The sequence below is a fragment of the Phaseolus vulgaris genome, chromosome 1 (assembly GCF_000499845.2).
Source record: "Phaseolus vulgaris cultivar G19833 chromosome 1, P. vulgaris v2.0, whole genome shotgun sequence".
Lineage (NCBI taxonomy): Eukaryota > Viridiplantae > Streptophyta > Magnoliopsida > Fabales > Fabaceae > Phaseolus > Phaseolus vulgaris.
The window spans coordinates 23,405,487-23,424,241 of NC_023759.2; the positions used below are offsets into that span (position 1 = coordinate 23,405,487).

At 51.3% G+C, this 18,755-nt stretch overlaps 3 protein-coding genes across 3 annotated transcripts; 2 read left to right on the top strand and 1 right to left on the bottom strand.

The window, feature by feature from the left end:
• Positions 1-807: 807 nt before the first annotated feature.
• On the top strand, positions 808-2,211 carry LOC137815714 (uncharacterized). The gene is made up of 2 exons (XM_068618826.1): positions 808-1,531; positions 1,772-2,211. The coding sequence occupies exons 1-2, from the start codon at positions 808-810 to the stop codon at positions 2,209-2,211; spliced, it is 1,164 nt and encodes a 387-aa protein (XP_068474927.1).
• Positions 2,212-9,364: 7,153 nt separating this feature from the next.
• On the bottom strand, positions 9,365-14,391 carry LOC137815715 (uncharacterized). The gene is made up of 3 exons (XM_068618827.1): positions 11,908-14,391; positions 11,387-11,820; positions 9,365-9,395 (listed from the first exon to the last, which is right to left on the bottom strand). The coding sequence occupies exons 1-3, from the start codon at positions 14,389-14,391 to the stop codon at positions 9,365-9,367; spliced, it is 2,949 nt and encodes a 982-aa protein (XP_068474928.1).
• A 3,709-nt stretch (positions 14,392-18,100) lies between these two features.
• LOC137815716 (uncharacterized) lies at positions 18,101-18,755 on the top strand. Its single transcript, XM_068618828.1, has 2 exons — positions 18,101-18,623; positions 18,718-18,755. The coding sequence occupies exons 1-2, from the start codon at positions 18,101-18,103 to the stop codon at positions 18,753-18,755; spliced, it is 561 nt and encodes a 186-aa protein (XP_068474929.1).

The following is an 18,755-nucleotide window of genomic DNA, read 5'->3' on the forward strand; positions in this document are numbered from 1 at the left end:
CTTATAACAGAATTTTGAAAAACAGTTAAAGTTGTTATAAAATGAACAGATTGAAAATAAAATAAACTGATTTATTTTCAAAAGCAGTTAGAGAATCTGTTAAGTGAGGAGACTTAGTCAACCATTCTGGTGCTGAGATAAAACTGAAAAACGTTTAAGCTTGACATGGCACCAGAGGCAAAAAGAATCTATTCATTTACAGATGAACAGATTTATTTTTCAGAACGAAAACAGAGAAAGTTTAACAATTTAAAACTCAGTCGTTTTGAAAAGAAGAAGACTTAGTCAAAATACCTGATGCACAAAATCTAATTTTTACAAGACTTTAGCCAAGGCATCAGTGAAAAAAATGAATCTGTTTATTTAGAAAAGAACAGATTTATTTTTATGCAGTAAACGTGTTTTTGTGTAAAACATGTGAAAAACAGTTTAAGAAAACTTATGCTTGTTCTTATCACATGGCCAGTGGTTATGAGGTGAGTTACTCAGCAAAAAGCTACTCTTAGACACCCTCTAAGCACTAACTAAGACACACTTAAAGCAAAGCAAAATTACATGAAAAGTACATACAAGTCTTCATCAAACACTACATATAAGTCTTCATCAAACACAATCTTGAAGGGGCAGCAACCATCTTCAACACATTTGGCGCCCACCGTGGGGCCGATATAAAACATCAGTCCCATCACACAGCTTTTTAGTTCCAGTTGCAGTTTCCAACCCAGTCCCAATTCTCAAATCGCCCAATAGTCAGGAAGGCTTCCAGAAACCACAAAAATGAGACTCGCACGCGCTAGGAGTGAAGAGATGACCATGCAACAACTCATGGGCATGATGCAAGGATTGCAAGAAGCAATGGCAGCATCCAAAGTGGAGCAAGAGCGCATGCAGGCAGATCTCACCGCATCTCAAGCGAGAAACGATGAGCTCCACCGCACCAACGAGGAACTACGCCGTGGGTGGCGCGACGTAGACGAGCCTGAGACTGCCACCCCACCGAGAGAATTCTCAACACCATTCTCACAGGCGATCCTAGAGACAGCGATCCCCAACACATTCACGGGGCCCAAAGTAACCTTCATAGGGATGAAGGACCCTGAGGCGCACCTCATTGCGTTCCACACGCAGATGATGCTGGTAGGCGGTTCTGATGCCATAAGGTGCAAGCTCTTCATGAGCACTTTGACTGGGATGGCCATGGATTGGTTCATCAGCTTCCCAGAGGGTCACATCACGTCTTTCACACAACTTTCACGACTATTCAGAGAGCAGTATCTAGCCAACAGGGCCCCACCCCCAGTTTCATACGACCTATTTGACGTGAAGCAGTATCAAGGTGAGACCCTGAAAGAGTACATAAGCCGTTTCGGGGCGCAGGTGGTGAAGGTGGGTACCACAGACGAGCCCATGATCGTGTACGCATTCAGGAAAGGGGTGTGTCTTGGGTCTTTCAGCAAGTCACTCAATCGCAGCCGCCCCAAGACTTTTGCTGAAATAAGGCGTCGGGCGGTAGAACACATTACCTCTGAGGGTGAGACATACGAGAAATGCACGACTGCTGCACCCACACGCCCAAGAGCGCACATGCACACACAACCTGCTAGGGTCCACGAAGCCGCCACAGAGAGAAAGAACTAAGACAGGAAGCGCACCTACGAGGCAAGGAGGACCCAACCTAGGGGTCGAGCAGAAGGAAGGAGAGAGGGAAATAGACCTCCGAGGCACAATTTCGTGGTGGAGCTTAAAGACCTCATCGTTGTGCCTAACATAGCTGACAGGTTGAGGCCACCGGTGAAGTCTGACAAGGTGCTGGGACCCCACAAAGAATCATGGTGCAAATTTCACGAGGCATTCGGGCACCATATTAACAACTGCTTAGCGCTGGGCTATCAGTTGGATGAGCTTGTGAAGAATGGTTTCCTAAAAGATTATCTCGCTGGGTCTGCTACAACCACAGCCACGGTGACACCGGAGGAAGGTCAAGCACACGAAATGCCGACTCACGGAGAAGTACACACAATTTCTGACGGCTTTTCTGGAGGAGGACCCACTACCTCTCAACGTAAGAAATATGTGAGGTCAGTGAGTTCAGTTGCTGAGGAGTTTCCGGATGACCTGTGGGAGTCAGACCTCGTTTTCACAAGGGCTGACCTGCGGGATGTCGTCCCACACGATAATGACCCCGTGGTCATTTTTGTTCCTGCCGGTTGACCTGGGTACGTCTTTATGCGCGACTTTGCCCGTCAGCTAGGGATACCTTCCTTCTGGAAATCTGTGAGCACCTGCAAAGAAGTGGGAAAATGGGCGCCCTAGCGGCCGTTTGCACTCCGACGCTCAAGTCAGATAACAAGAAACACCAAAACTCTACACCTCCGTATCGGAGCACCGTGGATGGCACTCTGAAGGTGGTAAAAGGAATTGTGTGTTGTGTATCGTTTTCTGGCTCTGGCAAACAATCCTTCTCTAGTCCCTTGTGTGTAACCTCAAGGCTCGAGCAAGCAACTAGAGTGTGTTCTGGGGAAAATTTGCCAAAGGTCCGATCCCCGTTTCCCACGTCCTAGGTTCCCTTTAAACGTCTCTAGCATTTAAAGCGTCTTAAAAGCGCATTTAAGGTTATGAAACGTTCAGCGCCTTTACGACGTTTAAACCACTTAAAGCATTTAAAGTACCTTAAAACGCTCGAAACGTAAACTTTAATTACTTTTAAATAGCTTTAATTACCTCATACCTGACAAACCATTTGGAAATCATTGATGTTTCTGTTCTTCCTGCCGCGTGTCCTCCTGACTTGGCCGTTATTATACGTGGAGGGCCTCACAGCACTGTGACCCAACTTAGGGGTATTTCATCGTGTGAGTCCTCCTTCCTTGGAGTGCATCTGGCGCAAGGGGTGACTTTTTGGGTGCCAACTCATGCCTCCCAACCTCTAGTCACTCGCTCTGAGAGCGTATCTACCTTCCTCTAGCACCCTGCACCTGGTTACCCCTAGCACTACCCTCTCATGAGTCGTATCTATCCCAAGGATCTCCCTAGGGTGACATGGGCACTTCACGAGTCAGGTTGCTCTCTACTGGCGCTAGTACTATGGCCTTGAAGCCACCTTTCTCTTCTCTTTACTACCGTTTCTGAGCTAGGCGGGCTCGAAGCCTCCGTGGCGTCACTCCCTCCATGGTCTTTCCTACCCATGGGTATCGGGGAGTAACACTGCTAACGGCTTGCTTGGTGACGCCTTATCTTGGCGACGCCTTGTTTAGGCGACGCCTTGTTTAGGCGACGCCTTATCTTGGCGACACCTTGTTTAGGCAACACCCTTTCTTGGCGACGTCTTGTCTTGGCGACGCCTTATGTAGTCACTTTGTTGACTTCCTTTCTTTGGGCCGTTCGTGTGGTCCCACCATATGTTGACCTTGACCCCGACGTTAACTTTGACTTTGGCCAACGCTCGGGGACGGGACGGTACACAAGCCCCCCAGTCTTGAGCTGATGACTTGTCTTCAGCGAAAAGACTAAGGCCTCGCCAAACCATCCACGTGGCATCCTGGTGACGTGTCATTCTTGCTGACGCGGCACTCCCCAAACCATTGACGTGACATTCCCTGAGCAGTTGAAATGTTCTTAATGGCTGATGGGACATCCTTTGAATCGGGAAAAGTAACGCTTTTTGGGTCACGGTTAATCGCTCGCCACGTGGCTCATCACGCGGTCATCATCCAAAGCCTCTTGCGCTCTCAGCGAGCGCCTAATCCTGCGACACGTGGCCTCATCAAACGGTCACCATCTGTTGCCTCTCGCGCTCCTCGTAACGTTTAAGTTACCTAAAACCCCGCGCTCGAAGCCACTGTTTCATCCACTCTCTTCGCATTCTCGCACTATTCATCTTCTTCGAGTTCTCTCTCTGCGGTCTCTGTTCTCTCCTTCGCACTTCCACTCCTCACCTACTCCGATACTCAAAGGTACAGTTTTTTCCACCCTTGCTGACTCTCTCTCTTTATTGCATTACTATGATGTATGGATGAACTGCCTAGGATTGTTTACTTTCTTGTATTCTCGTGTTGTTCTTGTGCTTCTCTGTTTTCCCCTCGTTCTTCCTTTTCTCGCGTGGGTAGGGTTTGCCTAGGGTTTCTCTTTTTCCCCCTTTTTCTTCTTCAAACCCCCTTTCACTGAACCCTTTCTTTTTTCTTCACTCTTCAGTTCTTGATCCGATGGCGCGAAACAAGGCCACCGCCGATCCTCCGCCCCCCAGGTCCCACTACAAGGAGGAATATCGCTGGGCCTCCGATGAGCTTTTTGCGGAGTGCTCCACCTTGACCTCCGTTGAAGACGTTGAAGCCCACAGGGGGGACCCCACTCTCTATAACTTCAACGCCTTCCACAAGACCCATGACTCCCGCATCTTCGTTTGCCGTGTAAGGCCGGGGGAGCCCGTTTGTGTAGATGAAAGGGCCACCGGGGGAAGCCCTTTCTTCTTCGTCTACCAAATGGTATTTAAACGAGTGGGTCTACGCCTTCCTCTCACTCCCTTCGAAAGGGAGTTGCTTACTGAAATCAACACTGCCCCTGCCCAGCTTCACCCCAACAGCTGGGCCTTCGCGAGGGGTTTCCAAATTCTTTGTGGGTATCTGGGCATCCCTTCCTTTGTGGACGTCTTTCTTCACTTTTTCGAGGTGAAGAAACAGGGCAAGAGCCTCTGGATGAGCTTCTCTGGCGTCGCCGGCCGCATCATCCTCATTCTTTTCCAAAACTCGTTCAAAGGGTGGAAGGGAAAGTTCTTCAAGGTGCGCGCCACTAAACACGACCCCACCGCACTGGAGGGCTTTCCCTTGTATTGGTCGGAGAAGCCCGTATCAACTAAGCCCAAGGCTTTGGATGAGATTGCCTCTGCTGACAGGGAGGTATGCAAGGCCTTGGCTGGGCTCGGGGTGGTCTTCGACACCGCCAAGCTCATCGCCAACGAGTTCAATGCTCACGGCCTCTCCACCTATTTTGGTACTTGCTTTTGATTTCGCCCACTAGAACTTGCTTGTACTTTGCTTGGTCTCATTTGAATGTACTTGTATTGTATGAACCGTTGTGGTTATATGAACTTACTTGCATTGCTTGAACCACTGTGGTTGCCTGCATGTGCTTGACTGCTGCTCCCATTCTGCCTCATCTGAGTTAGTCTTTGCTTGGTTATTCTGACTGTCGCAGGTTCGGTAATGGCTTCTTCAAGGCGCCTCACACTTGCCAAGTTCTTGAAGAAAGCAAAGTCCACCAAAGGAGGTGGGGACTCCGTCGCCCTCGACTTGCCGCCCACTACTCCCCCAACTCCCGTCACTTCCCTGCAGACTCCACCATCTTCTCCCCAAACATGCCAAACACCTACCTCTCCTCCTCCCATTGCTGCGGTCCCACTGGCCGCGGCATCAACACATGCTCCAGCACGCCCAGACAAAGGGAAAAGGGTGCTGGAGATAAACTCTGATAGTGAAGATTCAGGTGGCGCTCTGGTCTTCAAAAAGAGGAGACCTGCAAGGGTCCCTACCCTGCCAACCGCGTCTCCTGGTGGCGGGGACTCTCTAAGGGACGACCCTCCAAGCGCTACGTCGCCTTCGCCTCAAGCAGTCTAAGAAGAACAAGATGAAGGGGCCGAGTTGGTTCCTCCGCCGCTACCCCTGCCTGAAGCGGCAGCGGCTTCGGGTTCTGCCTCTCCCGCGCCGGCTCCTGTTCCTTCTCCCCGAGAAATACTGATCCCCCGCCCCGTCTACAGGCAGTTGGCGCAGGGATTGACTGAAGGGATGTCGCCAGAAAACCCCAATAGGGGAGGAAGCATGCCTTACTACAGCTTCACTGAAGCTGGCCCAAGAGGGTAAGGAGAGGGCTGAAGCATACGCGCATGAGGTTGAACAAGCGTATGTAGACTTGCTAGCCCACTTCACCTCCCACCAAATCCAGAATATTGGCCTCCAAGAGGTGGCTCGTGCCTCCGAAGTGCAGCAGAAAAAACTTGAAGAATTGTATGCTGCTCGGGGGCAGAAGCTGGCTGAGACTAAGGGCGCCCTGGCGGCAAAGGTCGAGGCCTTCGATCTTCTCCAAGCTGAATATAATAGACTCCATACTGAAGCCAACAAGCTCCAGGTGGGGAAGGAGTTCTTGGACAAGCAGTTGGCGTCCAAGGATTCCAGGATCGACGAGCTAGAGAGGGAAAACCAGGAGCTCACCGGCGAGATGGCGGGCGTGTTCGACGAAGGCTTCAAGGAGGCTCTGGTTCAAGCATCTTGCGAGAACCCAGGGATCAACGTCTCGAACTGTGACCCTACCCACCACGTCGTCGATGGGAAAGTTGTGCCTCTTGAACTGGGCGATTGAACTGCAAACCCTCAGCCTCCATCTTTTGCTCTTTACGTTTTTCATGCGCTTGATGACTTCGTAAATACTTTGAACTATTTGTATTTTGTTGGAACAGTGGGTATTAATTGACATTATCCATGTCCTGAATCTTCACTTTGACAATTGCATGTTTCTGAGGAATGAAATGTTGTTTGACTGCTATCTTTACCTTTGTTTTTCATTCTTGTATGCTTCAACTGCTTCGCCTGTACTTCTATCTGTTTCTTTCGCTATACTGGGCGAACTTGTATCTATGGCGCTTAGGTAGCACGTAACCTTCTATTTTCTTTCTTTTACCAATCACTTCTAACTTTCACCTCGAAACCTGTTCAGCCTTCGTATCTGCGAGGGCTCTGCCTCGTGAAGGCGCTGGCTGCTCCGCCATTGCTCAAATGCAAAAGTTGAACTTGATCTCTTCCGGCTTCGTCATCGCTCGAGGGTGTGGAGGCTCATTTGTCTTCTGTACTGAGTGTCCACGCTCGAGAAGAGACCTGCTCTAGGCCTAATCACTTGGGACAAAATCGTGCTTCAATGCCCACGCCCATGGAGAGGCCTGTCTAACAGCACCATATCATCCACGGAGTGTCTCAAACACCAAGGCAATCTGTCCCTTAACTCTTGGTGCTTGGCGCCCACGCCTGAGGAGAGGCCTATTACAGCAGCGCCGTATCGTCCTCAGGGTGTCTAGAAACGCCAAGCACTAGGCAGGCTTGAAGCCCCCCATGGGGTCACTCCCTCCATGGTCTTTCCTTCCCATGGGTATCGGGGAGCAACGCCACTGATGACTTGCTTGGCTTCCGGCGATTTCGCCCCCCTCCACAGTCTTTCCTACCTGTGGGTATCGGGGAGCAACGCCGCTGATGACTTGCTTGGCTTCCGGCGATTTTGCCCCCCTCCACAGTCTTTCCTACCCGTGGGTATCGGGGGGGCGACGCCATCAGTGCCTTATACTGGCGACGCCATCAGCGTCTTATATTGGCGACGCCATCAGCGTCTTATACTGGCGACGCCCCACCTTGGCGACGCCATGTCTTGGCGATGCTTGGTGCGGTCAATCTGTTGACTTTGGCCTTGGCGTCGTCTTTGACTTTGACTCTGGTCAACGCTTGAGGGCGGGACACTTGCTTAGCGAAAAAGCCTAAGGTCTCGCCCACGCCATCCACGTGGCATTTCCCATATTGCTGATTGGACGTTCCCCTGCTCGATTTGATCTTGACATTTTCTGAGCTTTAGACAAGATGTTCTCTTCCTCGCCGGCAAATCGTACCCTCGGGGACTCTGTTGACATGACGTTCTCTGAATGAGAACAAGTGACGCTAAAGGTCGTCCTCCCATCTCCTGAGACGTGGCTCGATCGCACGGTGCTCCTTTTCGTGTCCTTTGGCGCCTCAACTGTAATATTTGGGTCTTTGAAATCCTGTACCTGCACTCATCATCTCTGTGTTTTCGCATCTTCTTCGCGCCGTTCCTCTTCCTTCCAAAGAGTTCTTCTTGCGCTCTTTCTTGTTGGCATTTCCCTTCCTCATTTCTACCGTATCTTTCTCCTTTGATCTTCTAGTTCCTTCACTGACAGCTTGTGCCAACATGTCTACCAATCCTCCTACCCCTAGGGTCAACCCTAAGGATCTTTACGTTTGGGCTTCGCGCGAACTCCTCGACGAGTGCTCTAGCTTACTTTCCACCAGGGCCCTAAGGGAACATGTGGGGGAAGCGTGTTCCTATGATCATCGTGCCTTCGCGAAGAGGCATGATGACGACATCGCCGTGTTCCCTTGCACCTTAGGGGAGCCAGTGTGTGGGGATGAGCGGGCCAACCATGGAGTCCCCTTTTTCTACCTCTACCAGGTGGTCTTTAAAAGCGTCGGCGTGCGCCTGCCCTTCTCTAAGTTCGAGAGGGAACTGCTGACAGAGATTAATGCTGCCCCGGCCCAACTGTACCCTAACAGCTGGGCTTTCGTCAAAGCCTTCGACATACTATTTGGTTTCCTGGGGTGTGCACCCTCTGTGGACATCTTTCTTCACTTCTTTGAGGTGAAGATGCAAAGGAACAACCTTTGGGTGACCCTCAGCAATGTTCCCAGCAGGGTCCCCTGACCCCCTTCCAGCACTCCTTCACAGGGTGGAAGGGTAAGTTCTTTAAGGTTTGCTGTTATGATCTCGTGCCTTCCGCCCTGGACGGCTTTCCACTGTACTGGATGAGGGAGACAAGAGCCTTGAAGTCCAGGCCTCTTAAGCGGCTACTTTTGAACGACCGGGAAGCTTGTCGGATCCTGGCTGGGGCGGGGTTTTTTGACGCTGCCGCTTTGATAAGTCTGCAGTACAACGTTGAGGCCTTGGAGAAATATATATGTACGAGGGATTACCTTAAAACCTCTCATCCTTCGCCTTTACTGGATTTTTGCATGACTAATCTTGTGGTGTCTTCACCATGTTTGTCTCCTTTAGCGCAGGTTCGAAGATAAACCGACACCAGAGGTTGCAGCTTGCCCAGGCGTTGAGGGCCGAGAACGGGGCCTCATCATCCTCCCGCTCAGACTCCGGAGGCCACTGAAAGGTGGCCTGATTTCGCTTTTCATATGAGCATAGGGCGTGTACATGATTGCCCCATTTTTCTAATCTGTCTTTATCACGAACTTTATCTGTAACCCTAACTCTTGAGCCATACTTTGGTTTCGTCTAAGCGCTGCTCATTTTATTTTGCATACTCTCGTCTACTTCTGTTTCCTCTGCCATGCTGCGTGCGTTACCTCCGGCACTCCCTCCATCGTATTTAGGAGGGTTTATTTTACCTGTACTGAGTGTCCACGCTTGGAGGGAGACCTGCTCTGGGTGCCCTTTGCGTGTCTAATGCTAGGGACAAAATCGCGCTTTGGTGCCCGTGCCCATGGAGAGGCCTGTATAACAGCGCCGTATCGTCCATGGAGCGTCTCAAACACCAAGGCAACTGGTCCCTTATCTCTTCGGTGCTTGGTTCCCACGCCTGAGGAGAGGCCTATTACAGCAGCGCCGGATCGTCCTCAGGGTGTCTGAAAACACCAAAACCGGGGCTAGTTATAATCCCATTTGGCGATGCCTACATTTTGGCGATGCCTCACCTTGGCGGCGTTTCCTTTGTCGACATGTCATTGGGCGACCCCCTTCTTGGCGACGCCTAATCTTTGCGACACCTAATCTTGGCGACGCTTGATCTTGGCGGCGCCTCGTCTCGGCGATGCTTTATCTTTGCGGCGCCTTGTCTTGGCGATGCCTTATCTTGGCGACGCCTGACACTGCTTTGAGTATTTGTCTTTTATCTCCTTACCCTTTGATCTTACACTTCGAGTGGGAAGAGAAAAAATGAGGCAAAGTTTTTCTCGAACTTCTTTTTTACTTGGGTGACCTCATTAAAAAACCCCCGAGAGGGAAAAAGAGTGTCCCCTTTACAAATCTTGTTACATTACTGTTCTCTAACATAATTCAACTAAAATAAAATTTTAAATTGGCCGCATTCCAGCTGCGCAGAATGGGACCTCCTTCCAAAGTCTCTAGACTGTATGAACCATTCCCCTTGGCTTCGGTGATTCTGAAGGGTCCGGTCCATTTGGGAGATAATTTGTTCTCTAGCTCATATGGGTGAGCCTTCCTCATGACTAAGTCACCAACCTGGAATTGCCGGGGCTTCACCTTGGAGCTATACTGTCGCTCCACTCTTCTCTTCACTGCCTCAGCCTTTATTCTTGCTTCTTCCCTGGCTTCGTCCAATAAGTCCAGATTCACTGGCCTCTCTTCATTGGATTCTTCAGCCACAAAATTTTGGTAACGTGGCGAGCTCTCGTGAATCTCTACGGGGATCATCGCGTCTGACTCATATACTAGACTGAAAGGCGTCTCCATGGTGGAAGATTGGGGCGTGGTGTGGTATGCCCATACAATCCTTGGCACTTCTTCTGCCCACGCCCCTTTAGCTTTTTCTAGCCTTCTCTTTAGTCCTCTCAGCAAAACTCTATTTGCTGACTCTACTTGTCCATTCGTCTGAGGGTGTTCGACTGATGCGAACACCTGCTTGATGCCTACCTCTGCGCACAGGTTTCTCAGCTGTTGGCTTGCAAACTGGGTGCCATTGTCGGACACCAATCGCCTGGGCACACCGAAGCGTTATACGATGTTCTTCCAGACAAAGTGCTGTACTTTGTGCGCAGTAATTTGGGCCACGGGCTCCGCCTATATCCATTTGGTGAAGTATTCAATGGCGACGATCATATACTTCATCTGTCTTATCGCTAGTGGGAACGGGCCTAGGATGTCGATTCCCCACGTATGAAAAGGCCATGGGCTGTATATGGATCTCAACTCCTCTAGCGGCGCCTTGTGCCAGTTAGCGTGCCTCTGACACTGCTTGCAGCGCTGGGCGTGCTGCACGCAATCCTCTTTCACTGTCGGCCAGTAGAAACCGGCGCGTATCACTTTAGAAGCTAAAGATCTTCCTCCCACGTGGCTCCCGCAGATACCTTCGTGGAGTTCAGCCATTATCCCGGTGCACTCATCGCCGCTTACGCACGTCAGGATGGGGTGGGTGAACCCGTGTCTGAACAACATCCCGTCTACCAGGGTATATCTTGCAGCGTTCCTTTTAATCTTCTTGCCTTCTTCTGGTTCTACTGGGAGAACCCCATCCGCCAGGTATCGTCTGTATGGCGACATCCAAGTGTCTCCCTTGGCTAAGGCATATATCTGCGTATGCTTTCCTCCCTCGGGTGCGTCCGCGTATGTGCTGATGTGGGGTGTCTTTATTGTATCTTGAGTCAAAGAACGATGACTCCTTGGTCTCCCTCTCGCTGTACAAATATGGAGGACATCCACCCTGTTATCTTCCACGAATTTTCGCGGAGCTTTGAGCGTCTCTTGGATTACTGTCCTCTGTCTGCCCCCCTTGCCTGAGCTGGCCAGCTTGGCAAGCAGGTCAGCTCTGGCATTCTGCTCTCTTGGGACATGTACTAGGTCAAGAGCGCTAAATGCTCCCTTCAGCAGCTGGACGTACCTTAAATACGCCGCCATATGTGGGTCCTTGGCTTGAAATTCTCCCGAGACTTGTCCCGTGATCAGTTGTGAATCACTCTTCACCAAGAGGTTTTGCGCACCCATCTCCTTGGCTAGGAGCATCCCTGCGATCAGTGCCTCGTACTCAGCCTGGTTATTGCTCGCTTTAAAAGTGAAACATAAAGCTTGCTCAATCAGCAAACCATTAGGTCCCTCCAAGACTATTCCGGCTCCACTTCCTTGCTGATTGGAGGAGCCATCGACCGAGAGCAACCACTGCAATCCTGACTCCTCCTCTTGGTCGCCTCCGGGTGAGAGCTCTGCAATGAAATCCGCGTATACCTGTCCTTTGATAGATCCTCTGGGCTCGTACTGGATGTCAAACTCTGACAGCTCCACCGCCCAGCGAACCATCCTTCCAGCAACATCAGGCTTCTGCAGTACCTTCTGGATGGGGAGGTTCATCATCACCACTACTGTAAAACTGTGAAAGTAGTGGTGGAGCCTCCTGGCCGAGAATACCACGGCCAATGCTGCCTTTTCCAGTGACTGATACCTCGTCTCTGGGCCTTGTAAGGCCTTACTCACGAAATTGATGGGCTTCTGTACTTGGTCCTGCTCCTGGACTAGCACAGAACTGATGGCCCGTTCTGTTACTGCAAAGTATAGTCGAAGGGGCACGCCTGCCACTGGTTTGCAAAGGACAGGTGGCGTCGCCAAGTACTCTTTCAACTTGATGAAAGCTGCTCCACACTCGTCGGTCCACGCAAAGCGACTATTTCTTTTGAGGCACTGGAAATAGGGGTGTCCCTTCTCTCCTCCTACAGAAACGAACCTTGATAATGCTGCCATTTGCCTTGTCAGTTGTTGCACTTCCTTCACTGATGTCGGGCTCCTCATGGCGATGATGGCCACGCACTTATCAGGGTTTGCCACAATTCCTCTTTCTGTGAGCATGAAGCCTAAAAACTTCCCTGCCTCTACCCCAAAGACATACTTCTCAGGGTTCAGCTTGAGGCGATATTTTGAGATGGTGGCAAACAACTCTTCCAGGTCTGTTGTATGTCGCCTTCTATCGCGTGAAGTTACCACCATGTCGTCTACATAGGCTTGCACGTTCCTTCCCACCATGGGCGCCAGGACCTTGTCCATTAGCCTCTGATAGGTGGCGCCCACATTCTTTAACCCAAACGGCATCACTTTGTAGCAGTAGCTACACGTCTCTGTCATGAACGCTGTTTTACCCTCGTCCCTTGGGTGCATCTTGATCTGATTATACCCCGAAAAAGCGTCCAAGAAGCTCAGCATCTCACAGCCCGAGGCACTATCCACCAGGGCGTCAATGCTGGGTAGTGGATACGAGTCCTTGGGGCACGCCTTGTTCAAGTCCGTGAAGTCCACACACTTCCTCCACTTCCCGTTTGCTTTCTTCACCAGGACAACGTTGGCCAGCCACTCGGGGTATTGGATTTCTCGGATGTGTCCGGCGCTCAACAACTTCTGTGTCTCTTCCCTCACCATGAGCCGCCTTTCTTCATTAAACTTTCTCCTTTTCTGTTGCACGGGGCGGACCGTGGCATCCATGCTAAGGTGGTGGCATAAAAAGTCAGGGTCGATGCACGACATGTCTGAGGCGGACCATGCGAAAGCATCTAAGTGACGTGAAATCACCTCCGCCACTTCATCCTGTTCTTCTTGGCTCAACAAACGCCCCAGCTTGAACGTTTTGCCGCCAATCTGTCTCTCCACCACGTTGGCCACCGGCTGGTCCCTGCTATCTTCCTTAGGGGGCGTCGCCCGGTAGTGGGCTCCCGGCGTCGCCTCTTCTATGGGCGAAGTGTCGTCATGCCTCTCCTCCGTGTGCGCGTCTGCTTTAGGTGTCGCCCTTACGGGTGCGGCCTCGCCGGGCGTTGACTCCGTTGGCGTCGCCTCATTCAAGGGTTCTACCTCCATCGCTGCGTCTGAACTCGGCGGACGCTCGAACACCATGAACACGCCCCTCTTTGTTTTCAAACTATTTTCATAACATTTTCGCGCTTCTTCTTGATCTGATTTGATGAAGATCACCTTGCCACTGAGGTCTGGCAGCTTCATCTTCATGTGGCGCGTGGAGGCCACTGCTCTCAGCCTATTCAACGCCGGTCTGCCCAACAGGATGTTGTAAGCTGAATTGGCGTTTACAACCAAGTACCGGATGCTTTCAGTGCGTGAGGACGCTCCATCTGTGAATGTCGTCCTTAACTCCAAGTAGCCACGTACTTCCACCTGGTTGTCTGCAAACCCGTACAAGCACCCGGTGTAGGGCCTCAAAAGGTCGGGAGACAACCGAAGCTTGTTAAATGTCGACCAGAACATAACGTCTGCGGAACTCCCCTGGTCTATTAGGACCCTGTGCACCTTTCTTCCAGCCGTGACAACCGAAATGACCACGGGGTCATTGTCGTGGGGGACGACGTCTCGTAGGTCTGCCCTCGTGAACACGAGGTCTGACTCCCACGGGTCACCTGAGATTCTTTCATCAATCGAATTGACTCCCCTCGCATATTTCCTGCGTTTGGATGCCGTGGGCCCCCCTCCCGAAAAACCACCAGAAATGGTGTGGACTTCGCCATGAATCGGCATCTCGTGCGCTTGATCCTCTAGTGGTTCCGGCAGGGCCGCGGTTGTGGCGGGTTTAGCGAGATAATCCTTCAAGAACCCGTTTTTTACTAACTCGTCCAACTGGTATCGCAGTGATAGGCAGTTGTTGATGTGGTGACCAAAAGCTTCGTGGAACTCACACCAAGAGTCCTTGAGAGGCCCTAGCACCTTGTCAGTCTTCGCCGGTCGCCTCAACCTTTCAGCTATATTAGGTACGGCTATTAGGTCCTTCAATTCCACCACAAAGCCGTACCTCGCTGGTCTGGCTCTTTCTTTGACCGGGCGATTTCCTCCCGCTTGGCCCCTGGGCTGGGGTTTTCTGGCCTCGTAGGGGCGTCTCCCTTCCTGCTTCTTCTTCCCCGTCATGGTCTCATTGACCCTGACGAGTTGAGCCCGTGTCTGTGCCCTCAGGCGTGAGGGTGCGACGCTCGTGCGAAGGTCTTGGGGCGGTTGCGAATGATGGATTCGCAAAAGGGGTCGGGACATACGCCTTTCCTGAACGCGTACACGATCATGGGCTCTTCAGTAGTACCAACCTTTACTACTTGGGCCCCGAAACGGTTGATGTACTCCTTGAAAGTCTCACCCTGATACTGTTTCATGTCGAACAGGTCATACGAAACGGGCGGTGGGGCCCTGTTCGCTAGGTATTGCTCCTTGAACAATCGCGACAGCTGCAGGAAGGAGGTGATATGGCCGTTTGGAAGGCTGATGAACCAATCCATGGCCATAACCGTCAGGGTGCTCATAAAAAGCTTGCACCTCACGGCATCGGAGCCACCTACCAGCACCATCTGTGTGTGAAACGCGGTGAGATGTGCTTCGGGATCTTCCATCCCGGTGAAGATCACCTTGGGCCCAGCGAACGTGTTGGGGACCACTGCTTCCAGAATCTCCTGCGAGAATGGTGTGGAAAACTCCCTTGGTGGGGTGAGACGTTCGGTCTCATCTAGGTCGCGTTGCCCTTGGTTATTGCCCAAACCACGGCGCAACTCCTCATTCATACGATGGAGCTCTTCGTTTCTCGCGTGAGAGGCTGCGAGATCCGCCTGCATGCGTTCTTGCTCCCTCCTTGATTCTTCCATTTCCTCTTGCAGCCCTTGCATCATGTCAATGACCTGCTGCATGGTCATTTCCTCACTCGCAGCGCGCGGAACCTTGTCTCGTGGCCCTCATGCTTCAACGCAGAACGTCGAATAGGGCCAAGTGATGAACTGAATAGAACTGTCGAACTGAACTCGTGATGGGACTGATGTTTTAAATCGGGCTCCACGATGGGCGCCAAATGTTCCTGCCGGTTGACCTGGGTATGTCTTTGTGCGCGACTTTGCCCGTCAGCTAGGGATACCTTCCTTCTGGCAATCTGTGAGCACCTGCAAAGAAGTGGACAAATGGGCGCCCTAGCGGCCGTTTGCACTCCGACGCTCTAGTCAGCTAACAAGAAACACCAAAACTCCGTATCGGAGCACCGTGGATGGCACTCTGAAGGTGGTAAAAGGAATTGTGTGTTGTGTATCGTTTTCTGGCTCTGGCAAACAATCCTTCTCTAGTCCCTTGTGCGTAACCTCAAGGCTCGAGCAATCAACTAGAGTGTGTTCTGGGGAGAATTTGCTAAAGGTCCGATCCCCGTTTCCCACGTCCAAGGTTCCCTTTAAACGTCTCTAGCATTTAAAGCGTCTTAAAAGCGCATTTAAGGTTATGAAACGTTCAGCGCCTTTACGACGTTTAAACCACTTAAAGCATTTAAAGTACCTCAAAATGCTCGAAACGTAAACTTTAATTACTTTTAAATAGCTTTAATTACGTCATACCTGACAAACCATGTGGAAATCATTGATGTTTCTGTTCTTCCTGCCGCGTGTCCTCCTAACTTGGCCGTTATTATACGTGGAGGGCCTCACAGCACTGTTACCCAACTTAGGGGTATTTCATCGTGTGAGTCCTCCTTCCTTGGAGTGCATCTGGCGCAAGGGGTGACTTTTTGGGTGCCAACTCATGCCCCCCAACCTCTAGTCACTCGCTCTGAGAGCGTATCTACCTTCCTCTAGCACCCTGCACCTGGTTACCCCTAGCATAAACCCTAAACCCTAAACCCTAAACCCTAAACCCTATACTGGATGCTTATATGGATTCGCAGACAACCCGGTGGAGGTACGTGGATACTTGAAGCTGAGAACGACGTTCACTGATGGAACAACGTCGCGCACAGAAAGCATCCGGTACTTGGTGGTTAACGCCAACTCAGCCTATAACATCTTGTTAGGCAGACCCGCCCTGAACAGATTAAGGGCAGTGTCCTCCACACGCCACAAGAAGATGAAGTTACCAGACCTTAGTGGCAAGGTGATAGTTATCAAGTCAGATCAGGAAGAGGCCCAAAGATGCTATGAAAATATCCCGAAGACAAAGAGAGGCGTGGTCATGGTGATTGAACGACCACCCGTTTCAGATTCGCAGATGGAGTTAGAACCAGTGCAAGAGGCGACGCCCGCAGAGTCCACGCCTGCCGAGGCCACACCTGCAGGGGCGACGCCTATAGAAGATGCACGCACAGAAGGAAGATACGGTGACGCCTCGCCATTGGAAGAAGTATACGAAGAGGCCTCGCCCATGGAAGAAGAGTCAGAGGAGGCGATGCCCGATGCATCCGATAGGACGACGCCTATGGAAGAGGACCCCATGAATGAGTCTCGCGCAGAGAACATGTAGAGTGAGCAACCCCAACCAGTAGACAATGTGTTGGAAAGACAGATAGGGGGTAAGGTGTTCAAATTAGGACGCTTCTTGAGTCAGGAAGAACAAGAAGAGGTTGCTGCAGTAATCTCACGCCACCTAGATGCATTCGCGTGGTCTGCGGCGGACATGCCAGGTATCGACCCAGACTTTTTGTGCCACCATCTTACCATGGACGCCAAGGTTCGCCCTGTGCGACAGAGAAGGAGGAAGTTCAACGAAGAACGATGCCTCGTCGTGAAGGAAGAGACGCAAAAGCTGCTAAACGCTGGGCACATCAGGGAGATACAATAACCTGAGTGGCTAGCCAACGTAGTTCTAGTGAGGAAGGCGAATGTGAAATGGAGGATGTGTGTTGACTTCACAGATCTGAACAAGGCGTGCCCCAAAGATTCGTACCCACTACCCAACATCGACGCGTTAGTGGATAGCGCCTCGGGCTGCAAGATGCTGAGTTTCTTGGATGCATTCTCCGGTTACAATCAGATCAAGATGCATCCAAGGGATGAGAGTAAAACGGCGTTCATGACGGAGACAAGCAGTTACTGTTATAGGGTGATGCCATTTGGGCTGAAGAATGCAAGCGCCACCTACCAGAGGCTAATGGACAAGGTCCTCGCACCCATGCTGGGAACGAACGTGCAGGCCTACGTAGATGACATGGTGGTAACTTCGCACGAGAGAGGGCAGCACACAGCGGATCTGGAAGAGCTGTTTGCTACCATATCAAAGTACCGCCTCAAATTAAACCTAGAAAAGTGCGTTTTTAGCGTGGAAGCAGGGAAGTTCTTGCTTGGGGTTTATGCTCACCGAGAGGGGGATAGAGGCGAACCCCGATAAGTGTGCAACTATCATCGCCATGAGAAGCCCAACATCAGTCAAAGAAGTTCTGCAATTGACTGGGAGGATGGCAGCTTTGTCTAGGTTTGTGTCTGCTGGAGGGGAGAAAGGCCACCCCTACTTCCAATGCCTTAAGAGGAATAACCGTTTTGCATGGAAAGATGAGTGTGAAGCAGCGTTCCTCAGGTTGAAGTAATACTTGGTAACGCCACCTGTGCTTTGCAAGCCACAAGTAGGCGTCCCCCTCCGATTATACTTCGCGGTAACAGAGTGGGCCATTAGCTCTGTGCTGGTCCAGGAGCAAGACCAAGTGCAGAAGCCCATTTACTTCGTAAGCAAGGCCTTGCAAGGCCCAGAATTGAGGTACCAGTCATTGGAGAAGGCGGCACTAGCAGTGGTGTTCTCAGCCAGAAGGCTCTACCACTATTTCCACAGTTTCACAGTGGTGGTGATGACGAACCTCCCCATCCAAAAAATACTCCGAAAACCAGATGTAGCGGGGATGATGGTTCGTTGGGCGGTGGAGCTGTCAGAGTTTGATATCCAGTATGAACCCAGGGGATCCATCAAAGGGCAAGTCTATGCTGACTTTGTGGTAGAGCTCTCACCAGGGGGAGACTCTCAAGAGGTGGAGTCAAGGCCACAGTGGATGCTTTCAGTGGATGGGTCCTCTAACCAGCAGGGAAGTGGTGCTGGAATAATCTTGGAGGGGCTTAACGGAGTGTTGATCGAGCAAGCTTTACGCTTCGCCTTCAAAGCAAGCAATAACCAGGCGGAGTACGAGGCGTTGATTGTTGGGATGCTTTTGGCTAAAGAAATGGGTGCTCAGAGCCTCTTGGCAAAGAGCGACTCACAATTGGTCACAGGGCAGGTAACAGGGGAGTATCAGGCAAAGGATCCACAGATGGTCGCATACTTAAAGTACGTCGAGGTGTTGAAGGGAGCCTTCTCTGCGTTTGAGCTGGTGCATGTCCCTAGGAAGCAAAATGCCAGAGCTAACCTGCTTGCCAAGCTGGCCAGCTCAGGCAAGGGGGGAAGCCAGAGGACTGTAATCCAAGAGACCCTCAAAACGCCGCGAAAGTTTGTTGTGGACAACAGGGTGGATGTCCTTCACGTTAGTACAGCAAGAGGAAAGCCAAAGAGCCATCGCTCTTTGA

Coding starts and splice junctions, on each gene's coding strand:
- LOC137815715 (XM_068618827.1), bottom strand. CDS start 14,391: ATGACGGGGAAGAAGAAGCAGGAAGGGAGACGCCCCTACGAGGCCAGA. Junction 11,821..11,907: donor AAAAGGCAGCATTGGCCGTG/GTATTCTCGGCC, acceptor AAGGTACTGCAG/AAGCCTGATGTTGCTGGAAG. Junction 9,396..11,386: donor CATATGGCGGCGTATTTAAG/GTACGTCCAGCT, acceptor TGGTGTTTTCAG/ACACCCTGAGGACGATCCGG.
- LOC137815714 (XM_068618826.1), top strand. CDS start 808: ATGACCATGCAACAACTCATGGGCATGATGCAAGGATTGCAAGAAGCA. Junction 1,532..1,771: donor AGAACACATTACCTCTGAGG/GTGAGACATACG, acceptor TGCCTAACATAG/CTGACAGGTTGAGGCCACCG.
- LOC137815716 (XM_068618828.1), top strand. CDS start 18,101: ATGATGGTTCGTTGGGCGGTGGAGCTGTCAGAGTTTGATATCCAGTAT. Junction 18,624..18,717: donor TGCCAAGCTGGCCAGCTCAG/GCAAGGGGGGAA, acceptor CCTTCACGTTAG/TACAGCAAGAGGAAAGCCAA.